Below are 25,909 nucleotides of genomic sequence, written 5' to 3'. Positions count from 1 at the left end.
CCTAGCAGCGCACTTTCTTTCCCAAGAAACCCTTGCCCCGGGAGTAGGCACCGATGACGCCCTGGGAGTAGGCACCGATGACGTCTTCCCGGCAGGTGGAGGCTTATTCCTACTTGGCTGTCTTGCCAAACCAGCAAATGGTCCAGTGACAGGTACCCCCCAGCCCATGGTGCACCCAGAATTCGAAACCAGACAGAGGAATCTCGACTTAATAAGAGTGGGCAAATGTCACTAACAGAAGACTAAACACAGTAGGCCACATGCTGTGAGGGTGTGGAGCCTGGTGGGCTTCCTCCTCACGGAAACAACGCCGCGCAGTGGCCCCAGCCTGCCACCACGGTGTGGGTTTCACGCAGCCCACAGGTGGCCACACCGACACCTGCCCCTCTGTGCCAGACACATTGGCCGAAGCCCATCTCAAGGTACGTTCCCCTTGCCCTCTCCAGGCTGACCACTCATTTCTTGGTCTCCGCCAGTGCACCGTCTCCTTCAGAAACCCTGTATTTGGCAGAGACGACACAGGAAAAACGACTCTTGTAAGGGAAAGAACGTCCTGATGAGGGCTGGGTGCTGAGGACACTAGCCACAGGCGCCTGTTAGAGGTGGTGACGGAGAGATGAGCTTGGTCTCTCGCTTTACTTAAATGTGTTTTCAAAAGTGAAACCATGTCATATAATTCCGTAGCCTTCATATGACATCACACAGCGGAAACTGGCAAACATAGGAAATGTTGCATAGTATTCCAGAGTGTGAATGTTGTCACACGCAGAACAAGGTGGAAGCAGCCTGGGTGCTGCTGGCAGGAGCCATCTGATGCACGAATTCACTCTCAAAGGAAAAAAAGTACTCAACCTCCACTGTCCTCAGAGTAGAAAATGCCACCAAAGCAGAGCAATGTATGTACGTAGGGTGTGGGACTCGGGTCAGGCCCCTGGCTCTGGAGCTGTGAGACCTGGGCCTCAAGCTCTTCATCTGTAACACGGGTGGCAGGTGACACCACTCGCTGCACACCGCCCCAGCCCTCGTCAAGATTAAGCGCGGCGGTGCTGGCAAAGCACGGAGACCACCACGCACGTGTGAGGCACAATAAAACGGCTCCCCTGCTGTTTGCTGAACATTTGCGCCGTTTTCAAAATTTCACCTGCGTGAACAGGCTCTGGGTGAACAGCTCTGTGTACAAACCTTTGACTAAATTCCTGAGCAGTTCCTGGGCACATGTTTCTGACAGCTGAGTTACTGAGCCACAGGGTTTGAACTTGCGAAAAGCAGAATGTGTCAGCCACCAGGCTGCATCTCTGTCCCGCACCTGCCTCTGTCCATGAGGCCCTGTGCCCCAGCACCGCTGGACTTCACTGAAAACCCGCAGCCAGTCAACAAGCGAAGTGCCACCTGTTGGGACTCCCCCACCTCTTCCCTACGTGGCACAACGCCTGCTTCTTCTTGCCACACAGCTGCTAAGCTGCCATGGACAAGGGGCTTCACCTCTCCTGATCCAGTTCACCTGTATGATTATTACAAGGATTAAGTAAGTGCTGGCACAGAAATGGTTTTTCCAGTAGTCATGTATGGATGTGAGAGTTGAACTACAATGAAACCTGAGCACTGACGAATTGATGCTTTTGAGAGTCCTAGGACTGCAAAGAGATTCAACCAGTCAATCTTAAAGGAAATCAGTCCTGAATATTCATTGGAAGGACTGATGTTGAAGCTGAAACTCCAATACTTTAGCCACCTGATGTGAAGAAGTAACTCCTTGGAAAAGACCCTGATGCTGGGAAGATTGAGGGCAGGAGGAGAAGGGGACGACAGAGGATGAGATGGTTGGATGGCATCACCGACTTGATGGACATCAGTCTGAGCAAGCTCTGGGAGTTGGTGATGGACAGGGAAGCCTGGGGTGCTGCAGTCCATGGGGATGCAAAGAGTTGGACACAACTGAACTGGCACAGATATGGGCACATATGAGATGTTTAGCAAATATGTGCTGAAGGAAGGCTTCCAACTTGAAGTCCTCTCCCCGTGCACCACCCTGTCTTCAGACCTGGACCGTGGAGGAAACACGGAGGGCTGTGTCCTGGGTGGGAGCAGAGTCCTGTCTGGGACCCTGGGACCCCATCCTGACGCTTATCTTTCACTCCCGCTAGCTGACTCTGCCACGAGGGGGAAAACAGCTCCAACATTCATTTCCTTTCTCAGAACACAAAGCGGCTTTTATATACTCAAAACGTTCTCATTTTAAAGTTAAAACCCTGCCTTCAGCACAGCCCTGCATTAGAGAATGACTGTGCGCACAGCAAGCAAAATAAACAGGGAGCAAAGTGTCTCTCTTTGAAAGCAGCACCCAAGAGGAAAGCAGGACCGCCCAGCACGCTGAGGCTCCGGTCAGGGCTGTTGGCTCTCTCCCGCCAGTTTGCAGGACAGCTTCCACCGCCGTGGAGCCATCTGAGAAACCGCACAGGCTGCATGAGATCAGAGAAGGAGGTGGGGACATGCCACCAAGATTCCACTGTAGGTCGTGGCCCTGTGCTCTAGGCAAGAGCCTGCCACCCTGACAAATGTGTGCCAACAGAGGGGGAGGGACCTGAGGGATGCGCGACTCTCCAAAGTGCTCGATAAAAAGTCACCTCACACAACGAGGTAGGGCCTAAAATTGGATGCTTCGATAAACAGCTGCTGATTCTGATCTATTAGAAAAGAATCTGGGAATCACTACTGACAAAGCAATGTTAAGTTTTCAAAGAAGAAGGTGACTCCTCCACCAGGATGCAAGCTGACCCCCGAATGGCATGGCAGCTCTGCACCCAGCACAGCCCGAGGACCAGGGTGGGTCAGAAAAGACTTGTTGGTACCAGGGCGTTATGTGACAGAAGCAAGAGGACGAACATCTTCGGAAATTTCTACAGCAATCTAAATAGTAATTTTTAGGTCTTTTAGAGCTCATAATAAAACTTACTGTATCTTTAAAAAATTTTCCTTTTTTCTAGTAACTGCTTTTTATTTCACTAGAGTATCAGGTCTATAATGGTTTAGAAAAAAAAAAAAAAAGGTTGGGAGCGGCCTGCAGGTATTCTGGCTGAGGTGCACAGTCCAGACTCTCAGCAGCACCGCCTCCCGGCTGATAGAGAGAAAAGCCCTTGGAGAGATTAACGGTGTACTTCCCCCCGCTCCACTGTTCACAGGTTACATGCTTAATCCTCAATTCCACCCAACAGAAAAGTGCCCTTTACAGAGGACACTGTAGCTACTTCACAGATGAATACATTAAAGCATAAAGCGGTAAGCAGTTATGTGGGTCACAGCAACTAGGACTCTAAGCCCTCCTCCGGCTGACCCCGGAGTCCAGGCTCTCGCGCTCAGTGTGCCCTTGCCCCAGAACGCTCTGCAGCTGCTAGGCCGGCTCTGCACGCCTCCCCGGGCTCCGTCCTCTCTGCCACAATCGGGGGCTGACCTGGGGGGTAGGCCCGGACGGCAGGAAGGATGGAGGGCCCCGGGCGGTCACCCGGTGGTGGCCACCGGCAGACTCTGAGTCAGAGAAGGACAGGATCAGAGCCGAGTTTTAGAAACATCACCACGGCTGGGGCAGGAGACACAGCTGGGAGGAGACAGGACTGCAGAGGGGCCAGGCGTGGCATTCATTCCCCCACCTCCTCACCTTGCTCCCCGGTCGGTGGGGCTGTGCCTCATCCACCAGTCACCCAGGCTGACGGCTCGCTTGCTCTCGGCTCCCCCGCCCCCACCCCGCTACCTGACCCAGAGCTGATGCGGCGGCGGTTAGGCAACTTGTCTCATGGCACCAACACTGTTTTGATCTTGAAACCGTAACAATGACAATGATAAACCATTCTTGCTTATGAAGATCAACAGGAAACTCTAATGAAACATCACGAACAAGATAAACCAGGACCTTAAAAGGATGTCAACCATGACTTACTGGGGACTCCTCTCTGGAATGTGATTTCCAGCATAAAACCAAGCAAAATGCTTCACACACTTCATCATGTTAAACCTTTTAAAAGGTTTTTAAAAGTTATTTTTTGAAATATAAAGCCAATGTTGTATTACAGACGTTAACTTTAAAAATAAAAGCAAGAAAAGCAGGCAAGGACTTTTTTAACACCAAAGTTGGCAACAGATGCTTCAGGCAATATGAGATACATAACTGAAAATGAAGGAAAAAAATGTTTTTAAAAAGTGACAATGGTACATTCAGACAGCCCAAGGAAATCAGTCAAAAAGATTTCATGTGATAAATATTGTTATATACAAGGTAACTTCCTAAAACTCAATGCATATTCATATACAAAAATAGTAACTAAGAATGACTCAGATGGTAAAGATCTGCCTGCAATGCGGGAAACCCAGGTTCGATCCCTGGGTCGGGAAGATCCCCTGAAGGAAAAGGCAACCCGCTCCAGTATTCTCACCTGGAGAATCCCACAGAGAGAGGAGCCTGGCGGGCTACAGTCCATGGGGTCACAAGAGTCGGACACGACTGAGTGACTAAAACAACAGTCAGTGAGAATGAGGCACCAAGCTGCCAGTGAGGGGAACTCGGAATGAACAGGCAGTGATTTAGCGAGCAAGAGCTGGACTGAGAGGCGATTCCGAGGCTGTACGGGAGGGATGCGGGTCAGGAACAAATGGCGCAACTGTCATGAGTTCAGGGGACCAGGACACCACGCCTGTCGCAGGACGCGGCACTGACTGGAGCCCCGTGGCGCAGGTTACACGGCTCACTAATGTGTCTTGAACACGAGCTGGAGGCTACTGGAGTGACAGAAAAGCTCTACGTACAGAGAGGAGGGTATGTGGACTTACACATTTATCACAACTCATCCAACTGCACACCTAGGATCTGCATGCCTGTGGTGTGTAAGTTACCTCAGTTAGAAGGAGCAGACCCAACAGCGGACAGCCCACAGTCTCCAGTCTTGATTCCGGACACCTGCCATCACTCAGACAGTGGAGCTGGGCTTAGGCGTCCAGCTTCCCCACAGACCAGCTCTTCAAGAGGCTGAGCACGCCTCCTGGGCCTGTCCGCCTTGAAACCCCAATCTGTGTGCACCCGGGCACCACATGCACCCAGCTCCACAGAGTGCCCCCGGCTCCCCCGGCTCAGAGCAGCTCACAGCCTCGGCCTTCTTCAGCCCCCAGGAGCAACCACAGACCAGACACCGGTACTGCAATACATTCAGCTTAATCTGGAGAGTTTGTGACAGTCACTTTTAAAATACAAATCAATGAGGGCAAACAGGCTATCTGTCTTATATACAACTGGCTGTTGATTTAAGTGTTTCTGTGCCTGAAGGACTCCCAGAGTCCTGAACACGGCTGTATCCCCCTCATCGATGGTGTCCTGTCCCTCAGCACAGAGGGTGACGAGAGGCCCCAGGGGATGTTTATGGCCCAGGGGACCAGCCCTGGACCCCCGGATGTGGGGCTGTGTGAAGGCTCCCTGGGTCCTGCTCCATCCAGCCATCCTTCTCTTCCGCTACTTCAGGAAGGAGGGCTGACGGGGGAGGGCTTGGGAGACTGAGGACCCCGTGACACACAGAGACCGCTGTCACCACTCCTCTGTCCCCAGGGACTTCTGAGGGGCTGCTGTCAATAGCTGTCCCAAGAACACGCTTCCTGCCAGGAACCCCAGAGGCGTGTGGGCGGAGGGCTGTGCCCCTCAAGACCGTGAACTCGAGGACCCAGGAAGGCAAGCCCGGGGCCTGCCCGTCTAGCCACCGGCCTGCAGTGGCGAGAGGCGGTGTCTTGTGTGCAAGCGGCCGCTTCAGCGGGAGTCGTTTCTGTGTGAGCGTGGCAGCCATGCGAACCCACAGAAACGGTTCTATGTCTGAGCCCGCAATGCCACTGCTGACGTCCTAGAAATTTACCCGGAAAAAGTCAGTTGGGAAAAGCAAACAACCCACTACTACAAGTCTGAGGGCGCCAACGCTCCTGCTCTGGACAAGATGGACCCTCCCGACATCTGGCGGGACAGCGGGTGCCCCGGGGCTTGAGGAGCAGAAGCATCACACGTGCATCAGTTACCAGAAACCTCTCCTCCTTCTCCAGCCAGCGCTGGTCCTCCTCCATCTCCTGCTGCTGCCGGATCAGCCGTTCCTCCATCAGGTGTGTGGGCAGCGCCTGCCCGAGGCCGCGCAGGTCCAGCGCCGCGGAGTCCTGGGGGTGGGGGAGGGGCGGTGAGGAGGGTCACTCTCAGGCGTCCATGTACGGTGCTCTTACTTTTTCTCTGCATGTCTTTCCAAAAAAAGTTAAGCAGAGCAGCAAGGGTGGGGGAAATAGGCTCTCATGCTCTGCTTGTGGGAGCCACTTTTCCTTGGGCTTCAAGTTAACGTGGGTGACACAACTTTAACAGGTATACAACTGTTCTCTTACAGGGATATATTTTAAAGAAGTAATCCAAGATGTGTGCAAAGAATGCATCATTAAACAGAGCAAAAAAAAGTGGAAACGATCTGGAAGTAAAACAGTGGGAGGAGGGTTAAACGTGACACACGCATGTTATGAGTGTAAGGCATGTTTACTCCAAGGGAAAGAACATGAACAGCGGACAGCTACAGATGTTCTTGGATTCAAAGAAGTGTTTTTTAACACTACAGGAGTGGTTCTTGGTTTCACCAGGAAAACTTAGTAAAAATTAACACGGGCGGCTGAGCTGGAGGCTCTGTCTGTCCACTGGCCTCATGTAGGGCTCTGTTTTTTCAAATGAATGGACTAATGATAGTAGCATCTCTTTATTTTTTAGTTAAAAAGATTCACAGACCCAGAGAGCATCTGATCTTAGAATCATCTAAACCGAGAAATCTTAGGATTCAGAATGAAAGGTGCCTTGGGTACAGCCTCATCAATTAACAAGGCAAAAGCCCAAGGACATCCAATTTACCTCCACGCTGGACTGCCACATGGATATCTCCTGTGGTCTGTGATTCCACGAATCTGTTTGGTCCAAGAGAGATGCCTGACCTGGGTAGATGCTGCCAGCCATGGCTGTGACTCCATGTGGGCCAGGGTAGCCAGAGACCTGCGGATGAGTGAAGCGGCTAGGTCACGCTCTGACACAGTGTGGCTTCTGCATAGTCCGGCTTCCAGGTGACAGGAAGTAACTAAGACTGCAGAGGACAGTGTGGCAGCAGAGAAACAGCTCCCTAAAGATGTCCAAGGCCTGATCCCTGGGACCTGTGAACACCTTACTCGGCAAAGGGATTGCACAGACGTGATTATAAGTCAGGACTCCTGGGACAGGGAGGTTGCTCTGGACTATCCCAGTGGACCCAAGGAGATCATCAGGTCCCTAAAATGCAAGTGGGAAGCAGAAGGGAAAAGAAAAGGGGGTGTGACTACTGAAGAAGGGTCAGGGAGATACTGGGGTTTGGATGATGGAAGAAGGGGGGTCATGAGTCAGAAGTGCAGGTACCTCTAAAAGCCAGTAAAGCAAGGAAATGGACTCTCAACTATGGCCTCAAGAAAGGTCATCTGTTAGCTTAGACAGCCAGTGCAAATGTACACTAGGAAAGCACACATTCTCTACTTTGCACACTTATTACAATGCTGAGCGCAGACCATCCTCGGATGCAGAAGCAATAGGAGGCCAGAAACACGGCTAAGCTGTCGCTCTATAGGCCCCTTCCTGCCCAGCTCACCGTGACGCCCCCAGCGAAGAAGAAACAAGACCCCCGCAGGACTGTCCTCTCATGAACCAGGGCAGGTGGTGGGAGAGACACGGCTGCACAGTCTGACAGCGACGGCGCAGGCACAGAAAGAGTGTTTCGTTGGATGTGGAGAAAAATGGCAAGGCAGAAGGGAAGCAGAAGGCGCTTCTCTGTACGGTTCTCGCTCAGTCAAAAGGAGAGAGAAAGGAATCTCTCTCCTTTTGCTTCCCTAACTCATCAGGCTGCTTCTGGATGGCAGGACTGTCAGCAACTTTTTAATGAGATAAAGTGTAGTCAAGTCTGCATTTCCAAACATCAACACACCCTTCAGTGAAGATCTCTAGGCGCTGATTTATACCAAAATTCCATACTGATGACACTCAGTAAACTTTTAAATAACTTATATAGACAGCTCTCACAGTTTATTTGAATATTTTAATCAAAAAATATTTTACTAAACATGAAATGCTATTATCAGTTACTATGTTTCAGTCAGAAGGGATATATTACTGCCAGAGAACTTTTAGGAATTTTCACAACAAAGAGATTTCAAACCATCTAAGGCAGTTTTTCTATATAACTCCTAACCACGTGAAAGGATCAAATGGCAAAGGATCAAGGCAAAAAGGCCTGCAGGAAATGCCTTATCACTGTCTTATCAAGGTGAGGAAACCTGGCGCTTGGCAGAGAACTGTTCATCTATTTGATGACAAAGATACACACGTCCATTATCAGTATCAGTATGTATAGAGTACTTCCCCACTCTGAACGTGAAGAACAAAAGAACGCATCCTGCACCTGGAGTGGACGCATACCTGGTAGTGATTGGTCTGCACCATGTGCTGTGGGCTGGGATAGAATCCTTCACTGGACCTTGGACTGGGATAACCAGGTCTGCTGGGCTGTGGACAGATCAACAGAGCATCATATGAATAGTGTTTTGATTGTTTTGGTGAATCTGCCTTTTGTTAAAAAGAACAGAGAAGAACAATTTTCTATAAGAGCTTAGTTGAAAAGAATGATATAGGGTGTGAAGACATTTCACTGGGGGTAGCAGTCTTCTCAACAAATAATGCTGGACATCAGGATACCACATGTGAAAATGAAGCTGGATCCTGTCTACACAACATACACAGAAATCCATTCTAATGGATCATATCTCTAAACCTAAGAGCTAAAACGATAAAACTCTTCAAAGAAGAAGGCTCAGGAGTAAATCTTAGTGACCCTAAAGTGAAGTGAAAGTCGCTAATCACGTCCGACTCTTTGTGACCCCATGGACTAAACAGTCCATGGAATCTCCAGGCCAGAATACTGGAGTGAGTAGCCTTTCCCTTCTCCAGGGGATCTTCCCAACCCAGGAAGTGAACCCAGGTCTCCTGTGTTGCAGGTGGATTCTTTACCAACTGAGCCACAAGGGAAGCCCTTTGTGACCCCGGGTTAGGCAACGGACACCAAAAGCTAGTCAACAAATGAAAAAAAGATAAATTGAACTTGGTCAGAATTAAAAACTTTTGCATTATAAATAACAAGGTTAAGAAAGTGAAAAGACAACTCATGACTGGAAGAAAGCTTGTGGGATCTTAGTTCTCTGACCAGGGATTGAACACGCCAGGTCCTAACCACTGGATTGCCAGGGAATTCCCATAGAGTAGTTTTTTAATCTTTTTGAGCCACACAGTAACTGGACCACTTAGGTTCACTGTGTAGGGGGACCCAGTCATGAACAAACGCAAGGGAAGGGGTAAGTCCACACAATAGAATAAATTTTCATCAACAGAAAACAGGCAGTGGGGCAGTCTGCTGACCCATGTTAAAGGCTAGAACAATTTCTGATTACAGAAAATAGCCTCAAAATATACACTTTGAAAATGTCCTAAAGAAAGAAATGTGAAGCTATTTAAAATTTTAAGCTGGCTTCACCTTTATTCTGTAATACAAGGAAGCCCAACTGCCTCCACCTCTGCCCAAGAACTTATTTACTAGCCGAGCTTTCAAAACTCAAGTCACGTGAAAATTATTAAAAATCACAGAGATTGAGATACAAAATCACGTTTAGGTGGAAAAGGTTCTTCAATTCTGTGAGTTTTCGGGGACTGCTGTATTGTTTGTGCTCATCACCATCCACACAGAGTTCCTCACACTTCCGGAACCAAAACACGTGCTGAGAACACACAATCTCATCTGGTCGTCACGACACCCCTAAGAGGCGGGAACACTAGTACCCCCACTTCACAGATGAAGAGAGTGAGGCCGGGAACAAGCAGGGAACCTGCTCGGTCATCTGAGCCACTTGTGAGTAGATCCACTTGATTTCCGGGCCTGAGAAATGAATTCCGAGGCTCTCCAGTGCTGAACCATTCCACAGCTGTGGCTGAGAAAACAGGCAAACCTCTATACATGCAGAAGGCCTGTGGAGGCCGCAGGAGCTGGGGTTTATAGCTTTCTGGTGGGTACCTGTTGTTGCTAAATGAGGAGAGACAGAGAAATGTTCTGGTCTCGTCACTAACTGGCTCAGAGGGACCCCTCAGAATAAAGCATGTGGCCCTCCTTCCCCGGGCCTCAGTTCTCCCACTGGTGGAGGAAGCCAGACTACAGAACCCTTCACCTCTAAAGTTCTGAAGAACTTGGTCAATAACCTGCATTCACTGTAAATGTGTAATAATATTTCCTGTTACACAGTTTAAAACAATGACCAAGAAAAAAAAATAGGTACAATATTTACTAGCACATTGTGTTAAAACAGATTTCTGAACACTTTTCAAAAAGGGAATGAACTGTCAGAGTTCTTTTAATATATTTTTAGCTCATCAAATGTCAAATAGCAGTTCGCCATTAACTGCAAAAAAGCCTTTTATGTATTCTGTCCAGAAAATGATCTGAGCTGGATTATTCTCTGCAAACAAGCTGGTGTGTGAAAACACCATCCTGTCCACGGCAAAAGGAGGACAAAGAATCCTGACCTGAGGGGAATGATCGAGGGCCTCCCAGCCCCAGCACGGCTGTGCAGCGCGAAGGCCTGGCCACCGGCTGCAGGCCGGGAGGACGGAGGACAGGGCCGGGATGCTGCTAACCAACCTCAACAAGCGGATGCAACGCGCTGCCTGCTCCACAGACAACCCAGCTGCTGGCCACAGGCGAGAAAAGGGCAGAAAATGTGCTCCAGGTTCTCAGCAGAAGAAAACAAAACCCCAAGGGACAAGGTCAGGTGGAAGCAGACTCCTCTCAAAGCAAAGCAAAGCAAACTGCGATGCATTTACGGCTTAGGTCCCCAACTTCTGCAAAGAGAAACCCCCGAGCCAGGCATGCTCACTTCAGCCTGATGATGAGGGCGGGGGGCGGGGGGGCGGGTGGTCAGGGAGCTGGGAGGTCACATCTAATCCAACCATCCGTGGCTTCAAACAGCTGGAGGCTGTAGCACAGATTAGGAAAATGAGTGCACAGGAGGGTGGTACTCAAAGAAGCAAATAAGAAACCAAAGTTGCAGTGCTGACTCTTAGAATAACCTGCTGTTTGGTTTTCTCCACAGATAGCACGCAGCTGCCTACACCAAACCCTCAAGAGTCAGCAGGAGGAATGCCAAGGTGGGGTGGGGGCCTCGCTACCTTGGGTGGCGCTTCGTCGGACCCTCCAGAGTCCCAGGACGCGGTGACCTGCCTTCTGGACTCCATCCTCATGCGCTCTTCTTGCTGGACCTTCTCTTCCTCCAGGATTGTGCTGGGGAGACAACACAGGGTGTGAGGGAGCTGCTGCCAGGAGCTGGAACACTCGGGACCCGCCCTGCCGCCAGGAGCCCCAATGAGAAAGGGAGAGAGGATCGGGTTTCCAGCTTCCCAGAAGGACTCCAGAGAAGCCTGGATGCAAAGGGCAGGTCCGCTTACAGCCACAGCCCAGGTAAGGAAGGACAGCTGGCTGGGAAGGGAGAAGCTGAAAAACCAGAGCGGAGCCAGGATGGACGGTCTAGACGCCCGGCTCCCTTCAGCGGGACTGCTTCCCCGAGCAAGCCCCACGGGGGCACCACATCAGCGCTGTAGGAGACACGCCCCAAACGGCCCGGACGACCTTCCTGCCAGCTTTCACTTTAACCAGCACTTCGTCTCGTCAGGAAGAAAGGAAACTCTTCTGAAATTCCTGCTGCCTTCACACACACAGCTCAGCACCGGTCTCGCGGCTGCTCACCTGCCAGGCAGCTCAGGGCTCGGAGCCCAGGCGCCGGCCCCCCACCCCAACCCCGCCACCCCGGCCCCGGGCGGCAGGGACCTCGGTCCTCCGGGCGCAGACAGCGGCCCCCACCCGCCACCCCGCAGCTGCATACGGAGGCTGCTTCAGCCCCAGCCTCCCAGGGAGGCGTCCGTGAGAGGGTGAGGTGAGCTGCCCCAGAGCCTCCCCTTCTAATCTGGGAATCGCTCGCCTGTTTGCAGAAGACGCTCCGGCTGCCCTGCCGGAGGTGAGGGCAGGCTGCTTCTCACGCAGCTATAGCAGGAGAAGATGCACAATCCATCTCCCGACCGCCCTGAGTCAGCAAGCCCTCACTACACATGGGAGGTTTTTTTTTTTTAAAAGGGAAGGGAATGTTTTCCTCAATGACCACATCAGCACTTAGAGAAAAACGAAATTTAGTCAGAAGAGCCCACCCCCTCTTCAAAATATGATTTCGGTTTCCTTCCCACTCCATGTAGACGATCGTGGCTGAGAAAACAACACTAAACTTTTAAACGACAGGGCAGGACCGGTGGCACCCTCGAGGCCGCTGTGCCCGAGAGCCAGCACCGTGGGGACCTGGCTATGATCCCATGATTCACGGGTCAAAATGCACCGTGTATGCCTGTCTGAGAGGCTGTGGCCCCTGCTGCACTGAGAACTCCCCGTTCCCACGCGCCCAGAATGAGCACAGAGCCTGGATCACACTGCTGCAGTGACGACAGGACGGCGGGCACTGAAGCCAGCACGGGCGAGCGTGCGCGTGGGCCACCGAGGAAGATGGCGCGCCTCAGGCCTACGCCTCACAGGGGACACGGGCAGGCCAACGGGAGCAGGGGTCCACCGGCCTGAGAGAGTGCCCGCTCCGATCACGAGCACCCTGCTCTCAATCACTTGACCCTCAAAATAAGTAACAGACTCCAAATCAGAATTTCCAAAATTTTTGTAGTTTTAAACAACTGAAAGTCCCAAAAATCAAAACAAAAAAATGAAGCAAAAAACAAAAGCAAACCAAACCGTCCTTATTTCTAACTTCCTCAAATTGTTAAAATAAGGCAAGCTGTGAGAAGGCCAAGTGTGACATATTTTTAAAGGCAATGGCAACTCTACTTCAAACAGCCCCCATGAAGGCACTCTACGTCTGTCTTCAGAACTGGGTCACCCTGACCTGAAGGTGACTGCCCCCCACAAACACCTCCAAATGTATCGCGGGAGGCCCTTGCCGTCGGGAGACCCCTCGGGCCCCCCCTACCCCGACCCTTGCACCCACACTCACGGTGCCCCTCTTCTCTGACCCACTGACTCCCTTCTGAGTCCTCCTTCTCAATCCTTCACCACCTGCTACACTGGACACAAACGCAGGGTAACCAGGCAGCCTCATAACCAAGATAACGTCAAAATGTTTCTGAGAAGAAGTAATTTGTTGCTTAGAGCAGCTCAGAATATAAATAACTCATAAATAATTTGGTTTTACAAGGGAAAGACTCTTCCATAGATGGAGTAAGAGTGCCCATGAAGACATTTCTGAGCTTTTCTCTTTACAGTCGCTGCGGAACCCAGAGCAAAAAAACTGGAATGCGCAGAGTGTCAAGGAGGTCAAATTTAAACATATTTTCCCAAACTACAAATATTTTTAGTAGCAATACATTCCATTTGAGAGCTTTTAGCTGCCTAATGTGAACTGGCAATGAGCCCGCATGGTTCTTCCTGGGACGGTGGTTTCTAAGTCTCAAACCCACCGAGAGATAAAGCAATAGAAGATAGTAAGACTTCTCATTTAACAAACATTAGAGCATGTGGTAATCATTCTTTGTTTTATCCACGAGCCTTATCTAGAAGAGAACTGGGAAGAGAGGGAAAAAACTATTTAACGTGAGTTTTGTTTTTACTTTCCTCAGTTTAGGAAAAAAAGTCAAACCCATCGCCGGCTCAGAGTAAAAGGACGTGAGCCTGTGAAAGCTCTGACTCCGGCGGCAGCACCTCTGTGAGCCTGGCCTCCCAGGCTCCGCAAGCTGCCGTGGAGCGCTTTCCCAGGATGTGACTTCACGTCTAAGGTATCTTCATGGAGAGCAAGAAAGAGGTCTGACAGCTTCTTCGTTCCCACCACGAAGCGGAGATACTAAAGCAAATCTCCAGCGCGAGCTTTCGAGTGGACGGGGTGACCGGTCCTGAGGGGGGACCAGCTGCTCCCACCATCCCAGCAGAAAGGACAGAGCTGGGAGCTGGGTAACCACAGGCACCCAGGGCATCTCAACTTGTGTCCTCGTACATAAAGAACAATGACACTGCCCATCCCATTCACTGTTAGGATGGAGAGATAAAGCAGGGGAAGGAAGCCAGTAGGGCATTTCAATAAATGCTATCTAGTTCTGTACTTTTACATGCCTTGGGTTTTTTTTTTTAATCTATTTCATTTCTGCAGTGTTCTTCCTGATAGCGATTACACTGCTATTCTTTCCTTTGAAACCACATTTCTTCTATGCTTAAATAACTTAAAAAAAAAAAAAAAAAAGATTGGACTTGGATCACCTAAACATAATGATTTTCTGATGACATCACAAAATTTGCTTTGGATAGAAAATCAGTCTGGATTCATAGCTACTTAGGCTAATCTGGAAAATACCCAGAGAAAGAGCACCAAGAAACCGAAGGGAGGGGGGGAAAAAAAGCCAAGAGGGAAATGGCTTGTTTTAGCAAGTTCATGGGAATACCAGTTTTGAAACATGATCTCTTATAATTACTCAACACTGCCTCACCACAAAGGAATGGAATTGACCTTTCAACAGGCACTCCCCCCACCCCCGCCCGGGGATCTTTGCAGAAAACAAGTCTGGAGGCCTGAGACAAGGCTGGGATGGTGGCACGGTGTCTGCAGCCACAGCAACCTCTGCAGCACGGGGTTCTCCTCTCCTTCTCTTACCAACACACACAGCAGACCCAGCATCTCGTTTCACGAACACAAAATCTGCATTTTGCTCTACTTACTGTGTGTCTCAAACTTCAGGAAGTTACCCACTTCTGCTTGGCTACCATGTCACACGTCTCAAAATTTTTAAAAGTTATTTCTACTAGAATCTTACTTTAAAATGGTAACCTCTCTGGTATTTTGGGCAAGTTGGAGAAGCTCCTACGTGACCCTCCTCTTGCAGAGACTAGGTCAGAAGAGAGAACCTAGACAACAACTAGGACCTGAGACAGCACTGAGCAGTCAGGTCTGGGGGGGAGGGACGCTAGGAGGAAAGAATGGCACGGGGTGAGGTCCCACGATGATGGCCACTGGCCAAAGAGCCGGCAGCCACCCTAGTGGTTTGAAGAACCAAAGGACTGAGCTTGGGTCGCCACAGCCGGTGGAAAATGAGGGGGGAATGCCAGGAAGAAGAGAGCCAGGGAGGGGGTACTTCACATTCTGAGTATAAATTCTGCCTGAATCACTTGCTGACCCCTGTACCATGCACATATAGGGCAGGCTCCAGGCGGCCCAGCTGAGACTGAACTCAGCGGAATTGAGACTGCAGCTCATAGAACGGAGCAAGCTTGCAATTGAGACCTGCCTAGTTAGCTGCCTGCTAAGCAACCGGTCTTCAGAGGAATGACACTGAATCCGGAGTTGCCACAACTTATCAGCCACAAGTCTGGGGCATAATCTAAAACCACGTGATACACAAACACACACTAAAATGTAACCCAGTCCAAGAGGAAAAGAAATCTAAAGGAAGCTGACTCCAATGGTGACTCAGAAATTGGAAATAGCAAGCCAGGACTTCAAAGAGCTGTTATTTTCAAGGACATATAGGAAAATTCGTTCATAGTTAATGTAAAGATAGGAAATGTCAACAGAGAAATAGAAACTATAAAAAAGAGTCAAATGAGAATTTCATAATGAAAACCAGAATATCTGAAATAAAATCTCCATGGGACTGGATGATCAGTAGGATGGAGATGAGAGGAGAGTCAGGGAGACTAAGGATAAATATATCAACAAAACTTATCCAGTCTGAGGGAGACTGGGGGAAAAGAGAGAAAGAACAGAGTCTCTGGACTCTGTTGAAGGACCGCTATCAAAAGATTTAACATACACAGAATGAGAGTTTTAAAAGTAGAAAAAGAGAAAATGGAGCAGAAAAAAACAGCTGAAGAAATGACACATTTACAGACTCAAGAGGTTCAGTGAAGCCCAAATACAGTGAATAAACCATACCCAAGCACATCCTAGTTATAAACTGGTGAAAACCAAAAATAAAGAGCAGATTATGGAAGCAGCCAGAAAAAAAATGACACATGACATAAGTTGAAGAATAATTTGAAAGACCAGTGACTTCTCCTTGGAAGATAGTGAAAGAAAGCTTTAAGGTGCTGAAAGGAAAAAAAAAAAGGAAAAATGCCATTGGTTTAGAGCTCTGTATACAGTGAAATGAAGCTCAATTCATTTTCAGATTAAAAAAAAAACACCACCGCCCCAAATTAACCAACAGGTTCACACCACAAGAAATGCTAAAGAAGTTCTTTGATAGATAATTCAAGAAAGGTCTTTAGGGAAGAACAAAGAGCACTGTTTGGAGTTAAATGTTAAGATTTCCCCCTTCTGTTCAGTTCAGTCACTCAGTCGTGTCCGACTCTTTGCGACCCCATGAATTGCAGCACGCCAGGCCTTCCTCTCCATCACCAACTCCCAGAGTTCATTCAAACTCACGTCCATCGAGTCCGTGATGCCATCCAGCCATCTTATCCTCTGTCATCCCCTTCTCCTCCTGCCCCCAATGAGTCAACTCTTCGCATGAGGTGGCCAAAGTATTGGAGTTTCAGCTTTAGCATCAGTGCTTCCAGTGAACACCCAGGACTGATCTCCTTTAGGATGGACTGGTTGGATCTCCCTGCAGTCCAAGGGACTCTCAAGAGTCTTCTCCAACACCACAGTTCAAAAGCATCAATCCGACAGTTCAAAAGCATCAATTCCTCAGCGCTCAGCTTTCTTCACAGTCCAACTCTCACATCCATACATGACCATAGGAAAAACCATAGCCTTGACTAGATGGACCTTTGTTGGCAAAGTAATGTCTCTGCTTTTGAATATGCTATCTAGGTTGGTCATAACTTTCCTTCCAAGGAGTAAGCGTCTTTTAATTTCATGGCTGCAGTCACCATCTGCAGTGATTTTGGAGCCCAGAAAAATAAAGTCTGACACTGTTTCCACTGTTTCCCCATCTATTTCCCATGAAGTAATGGGACCAGATGCCATGATCTTTGTTTTCTGAATGTTGAGCTTTAAGCCAACTTTTTCACTCTCCTCTTTCACTTTCATCAAGAGGCTTTTTAGTTCCTCTTCACTCGATTTCCGCCTTACTTTCCTTAAAATGCTATTTAAAACACAAAGTGGAATCCTATGAGATTACTAACATATATGAATATATATGACATCTAGAGCAGAAAGGATTGAGGCAGTAATTTCAAGTGAAATACAGAGATTAAGTCTAAGTAGACATCACCAACCAACGGACAAGAGTTTGAGCAAGCTCCAGGAGATGGCAAAGGGCAGGGAAACCTGGCGTGCTGCAGTCCACGGGGTCACAAAGAGTCGGACACGACTGAACAACAAGATGGTGAAAAGTTAAAAGATGTACAGTGTAATACTTAGAGCAATCACTAAAGTCTGACACAAATGGTATTTCTAAATTGCAAGTTTGCGGGGGCGGGGGGGGGCCGCATTAAGGAAGAGGTGCAGAAGGTAAGCCCGTGACTTTGCAGCACCAGCCCCCTTCACCGAGAACGGACTGGGTGCTCCAGGGGCTGCTGCGTCCTCCAGTCTAGGTGAGGTGCCCGGGGACCCGGGACCCACACGGAGCCAGCGCTGCTCCCGTTGGTCTCGGAGCCCCTGCACCCACCTCACCTGCCCGCCCCCTTAACCTGCAGCCACTGGTCCTCCACTGTCCAGACGGGAGGGCAGATGTCCATGTCTGCTCCATTCTTTCTCCACGTTTTCAGGGAGAACCCTGAAGACGACATTCGGGGAAAGGGAATTAGGAACAGAGAGAAGAGACTGTGCCAGAAACAGGGGTGAAGGCAGGAGTGACGGCAGCTGCCCAGAGAGTGTGAGGATTTCGCTGTGGGCGCCGGGGGCGGCCTTCAGATGGTAACTGGTAAACATGTGGATTCCAGCTGCGTGGGGAGCTTCATCCAAAGTTCTCTTACAAACAAGACAAGGCGGGGAAGCCAACAGAGTGAGGAGGAGTGCAGGGGCGGGGCAGCCAGCAACCCCCCTAGTGGGTAGGGGCCACCCCGGGGTAGAGACCAGGACACTGGTCCTGGGCTGGGGAGAAGAGGGCTTGGGTCTTGCACCCATCCTGTGTTGGCTGCATGATCCAGGCAAGTCACAGGGTGTTTTGAGCCTTGAGTGAAAAGGGCAACGGTATCTCATCCTTGAGAATTATTGTGAGATCAGCAAGGTAAATGGTCTGTGAAGCCACGTAAATACAAAGGGTTAACTTTTATGAAATTTAAGTTCAAATCTCCCCAGAAATTTGTTTACTTCACGCAGAACCAAGCTGCGGAGCTGAAGGTAAAGCAAAGCCACACCTGTAAAGGTCTGAACATCAGGTTGTGGGGTCCCCACATGGAAGGACAGGTAGGATTAATTTTTCATGGAAAACAGTTTAAATTGTACATTAAGTTCCTATTAAGTTTATATTTACTATTTATTTTTTATTACTGGGAAGGCTAAGGCCCCAGACACTTTACACTGTAAATACAGGAATAATTGAAAAACAGGCTACTCATCTAGATAAGATCGGGACCAGCAAGATGGCAACGAGAAGGAAGATGCTGATATGATGACTAAGAGGGAATTCAGACACCACCTTTGAGAGGAATTTTGGGAGCAGATACAAAACCACCTGAAAAATACACCGAAGAAGCACAAGTAATCTCATGTTATAGTCAAACCTAGAGTTTTTAATGTAGAGTTCACGTTTTAGAATAAATGAAGAATCAGAAAGGATTTTAAAAAAAATTACGCCTGTAGAAGATGTCCATAAGACATCTACAAAATGTCAAAAAGATGTGCCTTGCATTTTGGTATCTGGACAACAATAGCTACCACTTTTAAATGTGAATAATTAGCGTTTTTTAAAACAGCAACTGATCATTTTCTGTGCCCAAGACTTTCAGGTCCCCTGTGGATGTTCAGATGGAGCTTTGTTTTTACTATTACTTACCAAGTATGTGTGCCCACCACAAGCATGAAAACTAAATGCATTTTAGATGACTTTATTTAGTTCTGGAGTAGAGTTGGACTCCTGATTCCACTCTTCCAGGGAGTCTAAGTCACTCGCCCAAGGCCATGCATGTGTGCTCAGTCGCTTCAGTTGTGTCCGACTCTTTGTGACCCCATGGACTGTAGCCCCCCAGGATCCTCTGTCTACGGGGATTCTCTAGGCAAGAATACTGGAATGGGTTGGCATGCCCTCCTCCAGGTCAAATAGATTTCTCGAAGGCCAGTTTTGTATGATAAAGTTAAGAAGCAAACACGACAATATCAAGTTATAGCAACAACACACAGCAGCCAGCACTGCCCCAGACCCAAGCTGAAGACAAGGCTATGCGTTGCGGACACGGGATGAGGACCCAGCAGGCAAGCGCAGGCCCCGGCTGACGCACACCGGGCGGCTGCCTCCAGCTGCCACAGGGCCCCCGGAGACTCACCCTCACGGAGGCGGAGAGCACTGCCCCCACGCACCTGGGGACCACAGAGGACACAGCGGCCAAGCGCAGCACACGCAGGGCGCAGCAGCGCAGCAGTGACGGCCCACGGGAACTATGCCACCCTTCCAAGTCCCTGGGGGCCTGTGCCTAAGCCAGAGCCTTCCAAGTCCCTGGGGGCCTGTGCCTAAGCCAGAGACACTGCCTTTGTTCTGCGGGACTTTCTCTGCCTGACACTCAAGCAAATTTAAGAAAACCAGCTGCAGGCATTCCATGTAACAGTGTTTTTCTTTCTTCTTTTTCCTTTTAAACTAAACAGTGTTAAGAGTTTGCCCACCAGTAATAATCATAGCCAGGGAGCTTACTGACTTTAGCTGGGTCTCAGATCAAAGTGCAGAGCGTGACAGTTGACAGCCTGTGCCCCGGACTCAGGTGGACTTGCCTTGAATCCCAGGTCGTGAGCCGCGGTCGGTCAGCCACCTGGCCTGTTTCCATTTCCCCACTTGTAAACTGATGACAACATCATCCACACCTCCAAGGGCCATGAGGGCTCAGATGAAGTGCTGTGTGCGAGTTCATGGCACTCAGCCCACGCTGGTTTTCAACGCTGTGATTCTACAGGTGCCTGCAGAGGATGGAGACCTGCTCCCAGTGAACACAGTGGCGGTTTACCGGGCTTCCTGAAGCGCCCAGGGACTGGGGAGCCTTCTCGGCAGACACTTACTAGGGCAGTGTTCGTTAGGATCGAAAAGATCAGGTAAATTGTTTATATACCACTTATGTTTGTTTGTTTAACCTACCCTTCACATGTGAAAGTGACGTGCTTAGAAACAAGGATCAATTCCCAAAGGTTCAAAGAAACCATGGCTGGAGCAACAGGAGGTTTCATCACTGCCGGGGATGCTGCACAGGCGCATCCACTTAGACAAATAGGCGCTGTCGGTACATAAAGCCACAGCCTGCACGCACGCGGATGCGTGAACATGCACCCACCAGGCACTTGTGCACATGTGCTCCCCAAAGACACGTCTGCTATGTCCACACAGCAGCAGTCTTGATGCTGTCTGTGTCTCAAAGCTCCAAGACGCAAAGTAGTAGAAGAGAGAAACTATGGTAGAGTCATAATTGGTGCACATACAGCAACGAGAATGAGGTACAATCAGCTGAATAACACGGTGATCTCAAACTAAGTCTTGTGCAAAAATAAGTCATAAACAAACAAGTACACACTGAATGACAGCATTTACGTAACGCTCAAAACAGGCAGAACCGACCGACAGCGAGCGGCTACCCTCGGAGGGGGCGCTAGTTGGAAAGAGGTCTCTAGTGGGTTTCTGGGGTGTGGGCAGTGCTGTTTTCTTGTTCTGGTTACTGTGCCCAATTTATGAAAATTCAGTAAGTTTACTTCTTGGCATGTCTGTAAGTTCGCATCTTTGCATGTCAACAAAAAATTTTTTAAATAACAAAAATTAAGGTACAAAATTTAAATGGATAACTTTATTTATTGCATTCATTTGTTGAAAAGGGATTTAAGAAGCCGCGCGTTAAATGCTTTCCTGCAATAAAGCTGACAATCTCTTCCTATAAGGAAGCACAGATGTCTTAGTCACACAGAGCGCTGCTCACAATGCTAACTTTGAACATAACCTCCAAATGGGAAAATACACCCGTGGTTTATGTGGTCTCCTTGGCACAGTATCCGCCACATGATGAACTGAACCAGCAAGGGACTAAATGATTCCTTCACTCAAAGAATACTCAGTGCACTCTTATAACTTGTCAGGAACACAGTACGAAATGCTAGGGCATACACTATGAGAAATTTCCTACTGAGGGATTTCTTACACTTGCCAACAGGCTGCTGAGAGTTGGATCTCATTCTCCTCAGTGAGGCACATTTACAAACAAGGACCCAGGACAGGAGGAAGACCGGCCTTTCGGTCAGAGCTGACCCATCCCAGTAGGTCCCCTCTGCCAACAAGAGTCTCTGAGAGCTACTGTTCTTAACTTAGGACACAGTGAAAACAAGCGGCGGTCCTATTCCAGAGGAGAGGAGCCCATGAGAACCTGAGTCTGTCTGCAGTGTTTCTCTTACAGCAGACAAGAAGAATGGGATTGGGGAACATTTTTAAGTGACCTGGGATAAGCATCACCCAAAATTTATTATTTTCTTTGAATCTTGCATATAATAAAACTTCCAGAAAAATTACTAAAAGATTCTATTTTTTTGTGATTCATTGTTACATATAGCTATCCAGGCAAGCTATTATGTTACAAAGTTGTATTTTATTTGGCTTATTTGGTAGCCATATTCTACATGTTCCAAATACAAAGTTGTTTCATTTCTGACTAATACAAAACAAACAGGATAAACTAATACTCAAGGATCCGTGCTACCTGGTCACAAGAAAACATCTATAAACTGGGACCTGATGTTTTTATACACGTGCGTGTGGTGCATATAAAATACTTGCGCTTCGCCCTAAACCCTCACCCTGGACGCTCTGGGGAGCTACCCCACCTTCATGCCATCCTCCGGCCACGTCAGCACTGCTGTGTGCCGAGCATGGGCTCGGCGGCTGTGTGGTCCTCACTGGGTCCCAGAGCCTGGCCTGGGGGTCGGGCGACACCAAGGTGAGTATGACGATCCCTGTCCTCAAGGAGCTTCAGTCTAGTAGGGGATGAGACGTACTAGACTGTGAGCTCCTCGAGGGCAGGAAAAGTGTCTGGTCCTCCTGCCCAGTGACCAGCACTGGCCCAGCCACGTGGTGCCCAGTGTTGGGGCAGCTGACTGGACCGGGCCACGGCCGCCTGGGGCTGCGCAGGGCGAGCATGGCCAGAAGCAGCCAGAACTCCGGGCAGCCTGCGGGCAGAGCAGGGAGGAAGCCGAGGAGGATACCAGGGCCCATCTCGGCAGGTGCGGGTGGGTGCCTTCCAGGCGGAGGTGCGGGTTAGCATGGCCACGGTGTGAGAAAGGGCAGGAGGGCATCGGCCGAGACTCGAGGAGCCCCAACTGCTACTCTGCAAGCCTCTACCTGACGGCGTGGCAAGAACCCACTGAAAGCTGTCCTGAGCAGGGAGCTCGGGTAAGACTGACGGGTGAGGCGTGCAGGGCGAGGGGAGTAGGTCTGCAGACACGGAGGTGAGGATTCCCTAGCTGGTCAGCTGGTGTGCGCAGGCAGGCGGGGAATTACTGATGGCTTCCCGATGCTGGTGGAGACAAAGGCCCCACCATGACCCACAGAAGGCATGGGCAAGAGCCATGCAGGAGGACCCACAGCAGCTGTGTTCCAGGATACACAGTGTCCTGCAGCGGGGAGCCCAGGCTTGGGGCCAGTGAGAAAAGGTAGAACAGAAGCCAACGGCAGATGCAGCTGGGAGCAAAGCCACAGGGGGTTAAGACAATGAACCCTGAAGGGGCTGAGGGGATAAGGAGAAGTTGGTCGATACCCCGAATGACGGGGAAGGATGTGCCGCAGAGCCTGGCATCAAAGTGGAGAGGTTCAGGGACAGAAACTGTCAAACTCCAAGGAAAGGTCAACAAGGAACCAAACACATGTAGGAGCAAACCATGAAATAAAGCATGTTTGAAAGTGGGCCCCAACACTGGCAGTGCATATAGCTGAACCGTATGGAGACTTTCAGCCTGGAGAAAGCTGTCTCAAGAGACCTGAGGTGCCATCACAGAGAGGCCCTGCAGCAGGACGGAGGTGGGCGTCGCGGAGTCACGGTGCAGCCAAGGACATCAACACCCGCCTCCTCCGCCGGACTTCAAGATCCGGGGTCAGGACTGTGCATGCTCCCTCTGGACCCACAGAGCCTAGCCTAGAACGAGGAGACACAGCACAACAGCTGCTGACTGGACAACTGGCTCCCACCTCGCACCCAGGCCCTGGTGCTCCCTCCTGGAATCATTTTCTGTGTTGAGCCGCCTGTACTGAGCCAGGCTGGAGGGTTCAAGCCCTGGTGGTGAGGGCGGGCTACAGGAGCTGCCCGGGATTCTGCACCCTGACATTCAGTGAGTTTTGTGAAAAAAGACTGAAATACAGCAAATAAAGAAACTTAGCTAAGATCAGGGAGTACCCCAAATAGGAGGCAGGTGATTTGGCACATTAAACCATGGTACTGGCTGGCTGGCTTATGTGTTATATTAAAGTGTCCTGCTGACTCAAGTATTAAGCCTCAATCTAGACTTAATTCAACAACTGCTTCCTGAACACGGATGAGGTACTGGTCCTAAGCTCTGCTTCGGGGCTACAGGAATGCTTAAGCTGCACGAAGGCCGCCCAGTGGACGGTCAGCTCTGCACAGCCCCTCCCGACACTCAGCACGCTGAGGAGCGCCGTGTGCTCCCCCCGGGGACGGGGCTGCTGTAGGCTTGGGTCTAGTGGCGCCTGGCACAGAGCAGGGGCCGCAGGAGGCAGCCCCGGAGCAGGCAAGGTGGGCGTCTGAGCTACGGTAGATAACACAAGCTCTGAGAGGACACCACACGGGTAGGCCTGTCTCTTTTGGGGGTGGGTGGGATTAGGGAGGCGACACCTGAGTTGGGCTGTGAAGACTGAAGAGGGGCACCCCAGGGGCAACAGGGGTGCAGGGGGGTGGAAAGAAAGGCAGAGAACAGTGCGGGAGATCCAGGCGGTCAGGGGCTGGGTGCTGCTGGAGCGGAAGGCGGAGTGTGTGCAGAGAGATGAAGAGCTGAGCGGGGACCAGGTCAGGAAGGACCCAGGAGCGGTGCCGAGCAGTCAGGCCAGGGAGATCTGATCACCTTCTCAACTTTAGAAAGACTCTAAGACACGTCCTTAAGACTAACGAGGTGTAAATAAACACAAATCAGTAATGTAATCATGCTTGCCCAAGATGTACTGAGAAGAGGATCTGCCAGGGAGAGGCAGCCAAGGCCTGCCCCCACCCCTGCCCCAGCCCGGACCCCCACCCCACTCCTACCTGAGCTGAGCTTTGAGCTCAGTGAAGCGGGGCCGCCGGCTGGGGTCGTACGCCCAGCACTTGGTCATGAGGCTGTAGAGAGTGGGAGGGCAGTTGGGAGGCATGGGCAGTCTCTCCCCATTCTCGATGCGCCCGATCACGTCATTGTTCTTCACGCCTTGAAAGGGCTTCACCCCATGCATCAGGATTTCCCACATACACACACCTGCGGGGCAGGAGCAAAAACACAGCCGTGAACTTAGCAGGAGGAGGGCAGTTCCCACGTTTCAGGAGTGACTTCAGAGCTGGCACACGGGCCAAGTAAAGCAGCGTTCAGTTAGCTCTGCTATCAAACAGAAACAGGAACATTATTAGTTTAGTAGGACGGGAATAATGAAACAGTATTATCAAGGAAAAAACCATCATTTGTAAGAGGTTTATCTCTAAAAAAATCTACACTAGAAAACACACCGCCCCCCAGCTACAGCGGTATTTCACAGCACACCTCAGTGAACCAATTTAAAGAGGCTGAATGCATTTTAGATTCCCCTCCATTTTAGTCCAACCTGCTCACAACCACAGCAGCTGACCCGAGGCCTCACAGAGAAAACCCTACAGTTCAAGTCTTAACGTATTCAGACTCTCAGATTCCTCTCAAGGCCCCATCACTTGGCGCACTGGCCAGGCAGATGTGCCCGAGAACACACCCCTTGGAGCTTCTGCTGGTGCTGAACTCTCGAGATTCAACACCGCTCATCTTCGTCATAGCTCTCCTCTTGCAGGTGCCTTTGTGAGTTCCTTGCCCTGCCCGCCACCCCCAACCCTGGAAGCTCCCGTCTGCCCCACTACAAGCGTGCCCTGTACACCTGGTGCCAGGGCAGGGGCAGAGGGGCTGTGACTGTCTTTCGGCATCTTCAGCACCTAAGCTGGTGTGTGCCTCAGACAGGAAGGCACAACTTCACGTCAATGTGAATTAGATCTGAAATCAGCCAAAAGCCAACGATTTTGAAGTGTATGACCGCCCCCCTCAAAAGAACTGCCTTACTTCTGTTTTTTTTCTCACCAGTAAATATGACAATATCACTACTAATGACAACACCGGGTATCATCTCTTGAGATTTCAATGTGTGTCTGGAACCCTTCCTTGAAATTTACATCATCCTTAATCCTCACACCTTACATCTTTTTAAAAACTGTTTTTTATGAAATCTAAGATGCTATGGATTTTAAGATGCATTATTATATTACCAGAAAAGGAGAGAATATGCTGCCAACTAAATTATAATGGGATCCTTTGTTACCTCTTAGAATTACTTTACTCTTACCAAAGAGCTCTTTTAAACTCATTCAGACAAGAAAGTAGCACTGATATGAACAAAACCAAGTCTACACACGTGCATGCGAGTAACCACATAAAACACCCCAAATGACAC

At 49.8% G+C, this 25,909-nt stretch overlaps 1 protein-coding gene across 25 annotated transcripts in view; it reads right to left on the bottom strand.

Moving 5' to 3' along the window:
- Positions 1 to 25,909, bottom strand: part of PTK2 (protein tyrosine kinase 2) — a 193,462-nt gene that overhangs the window by 12,594 nt on the left and 154,959 nt on the right. For 18 of the 25 annotated variants that reach the window (XM_055545652.1, XM_055545655.1, XM_055545665.1 and 15 more), the window contains 5 exons: positions 24,498 to 24,702; positions 11,267 to 11,378; positions 8,477 to 8,563; positions 6,896 to 7,033; positions 6,040 to 6,171 (listed from right to left, as the gene is read on the bottom strand). In XM_055545652.1, the coding sequence (XP_055401627.1) occupies positions 6,040 to 6,171; positions 6,896 to 7,033; positions 8,477 to 8,563; positions 11,267 to 11,378; positions 24,498 to 24,702 (674 nt within the window). Of the gene's footprint in view, positions 1 to 6,039; positions 6,172 to 6,895; positions 7,034 to 8,476; positions 8,564 to 11,266; positions 11,379 to 11,542; positions 11,819 to 13,137; positions 14,298 to 17,464; positions 23,379 to 24,497; positions 24,703 to 25,909 lie in introns of those variants that run through there. The other 7 variants (XM_055545667.1, XM_055545668.1, XM_055545675.1 and 4 more) reach the window with 6 other exon arrangements.

This window comes from Bubalus kerabau, chromosome 14 (assembly GCF_029407905.1).
Source record: "Bubalus kerabau isolate K-KA32 ecotype Philippines breed swamp buffalo chromosome 14, PCC_UOA_SB_1v2, whole genome shotgun sequence".
Lineage (NCBI taxonomy): Eukaryota > Metazoa > Chordata > Mammalia > Artiodactyla > Bovidae > Bubalus > Bubalus kerabau.
The sequence above is the reverse complement of the archived record's forward strand: the minus strand, read 5'-3'. Positions and strand labels throughout refer to the sequence as shown.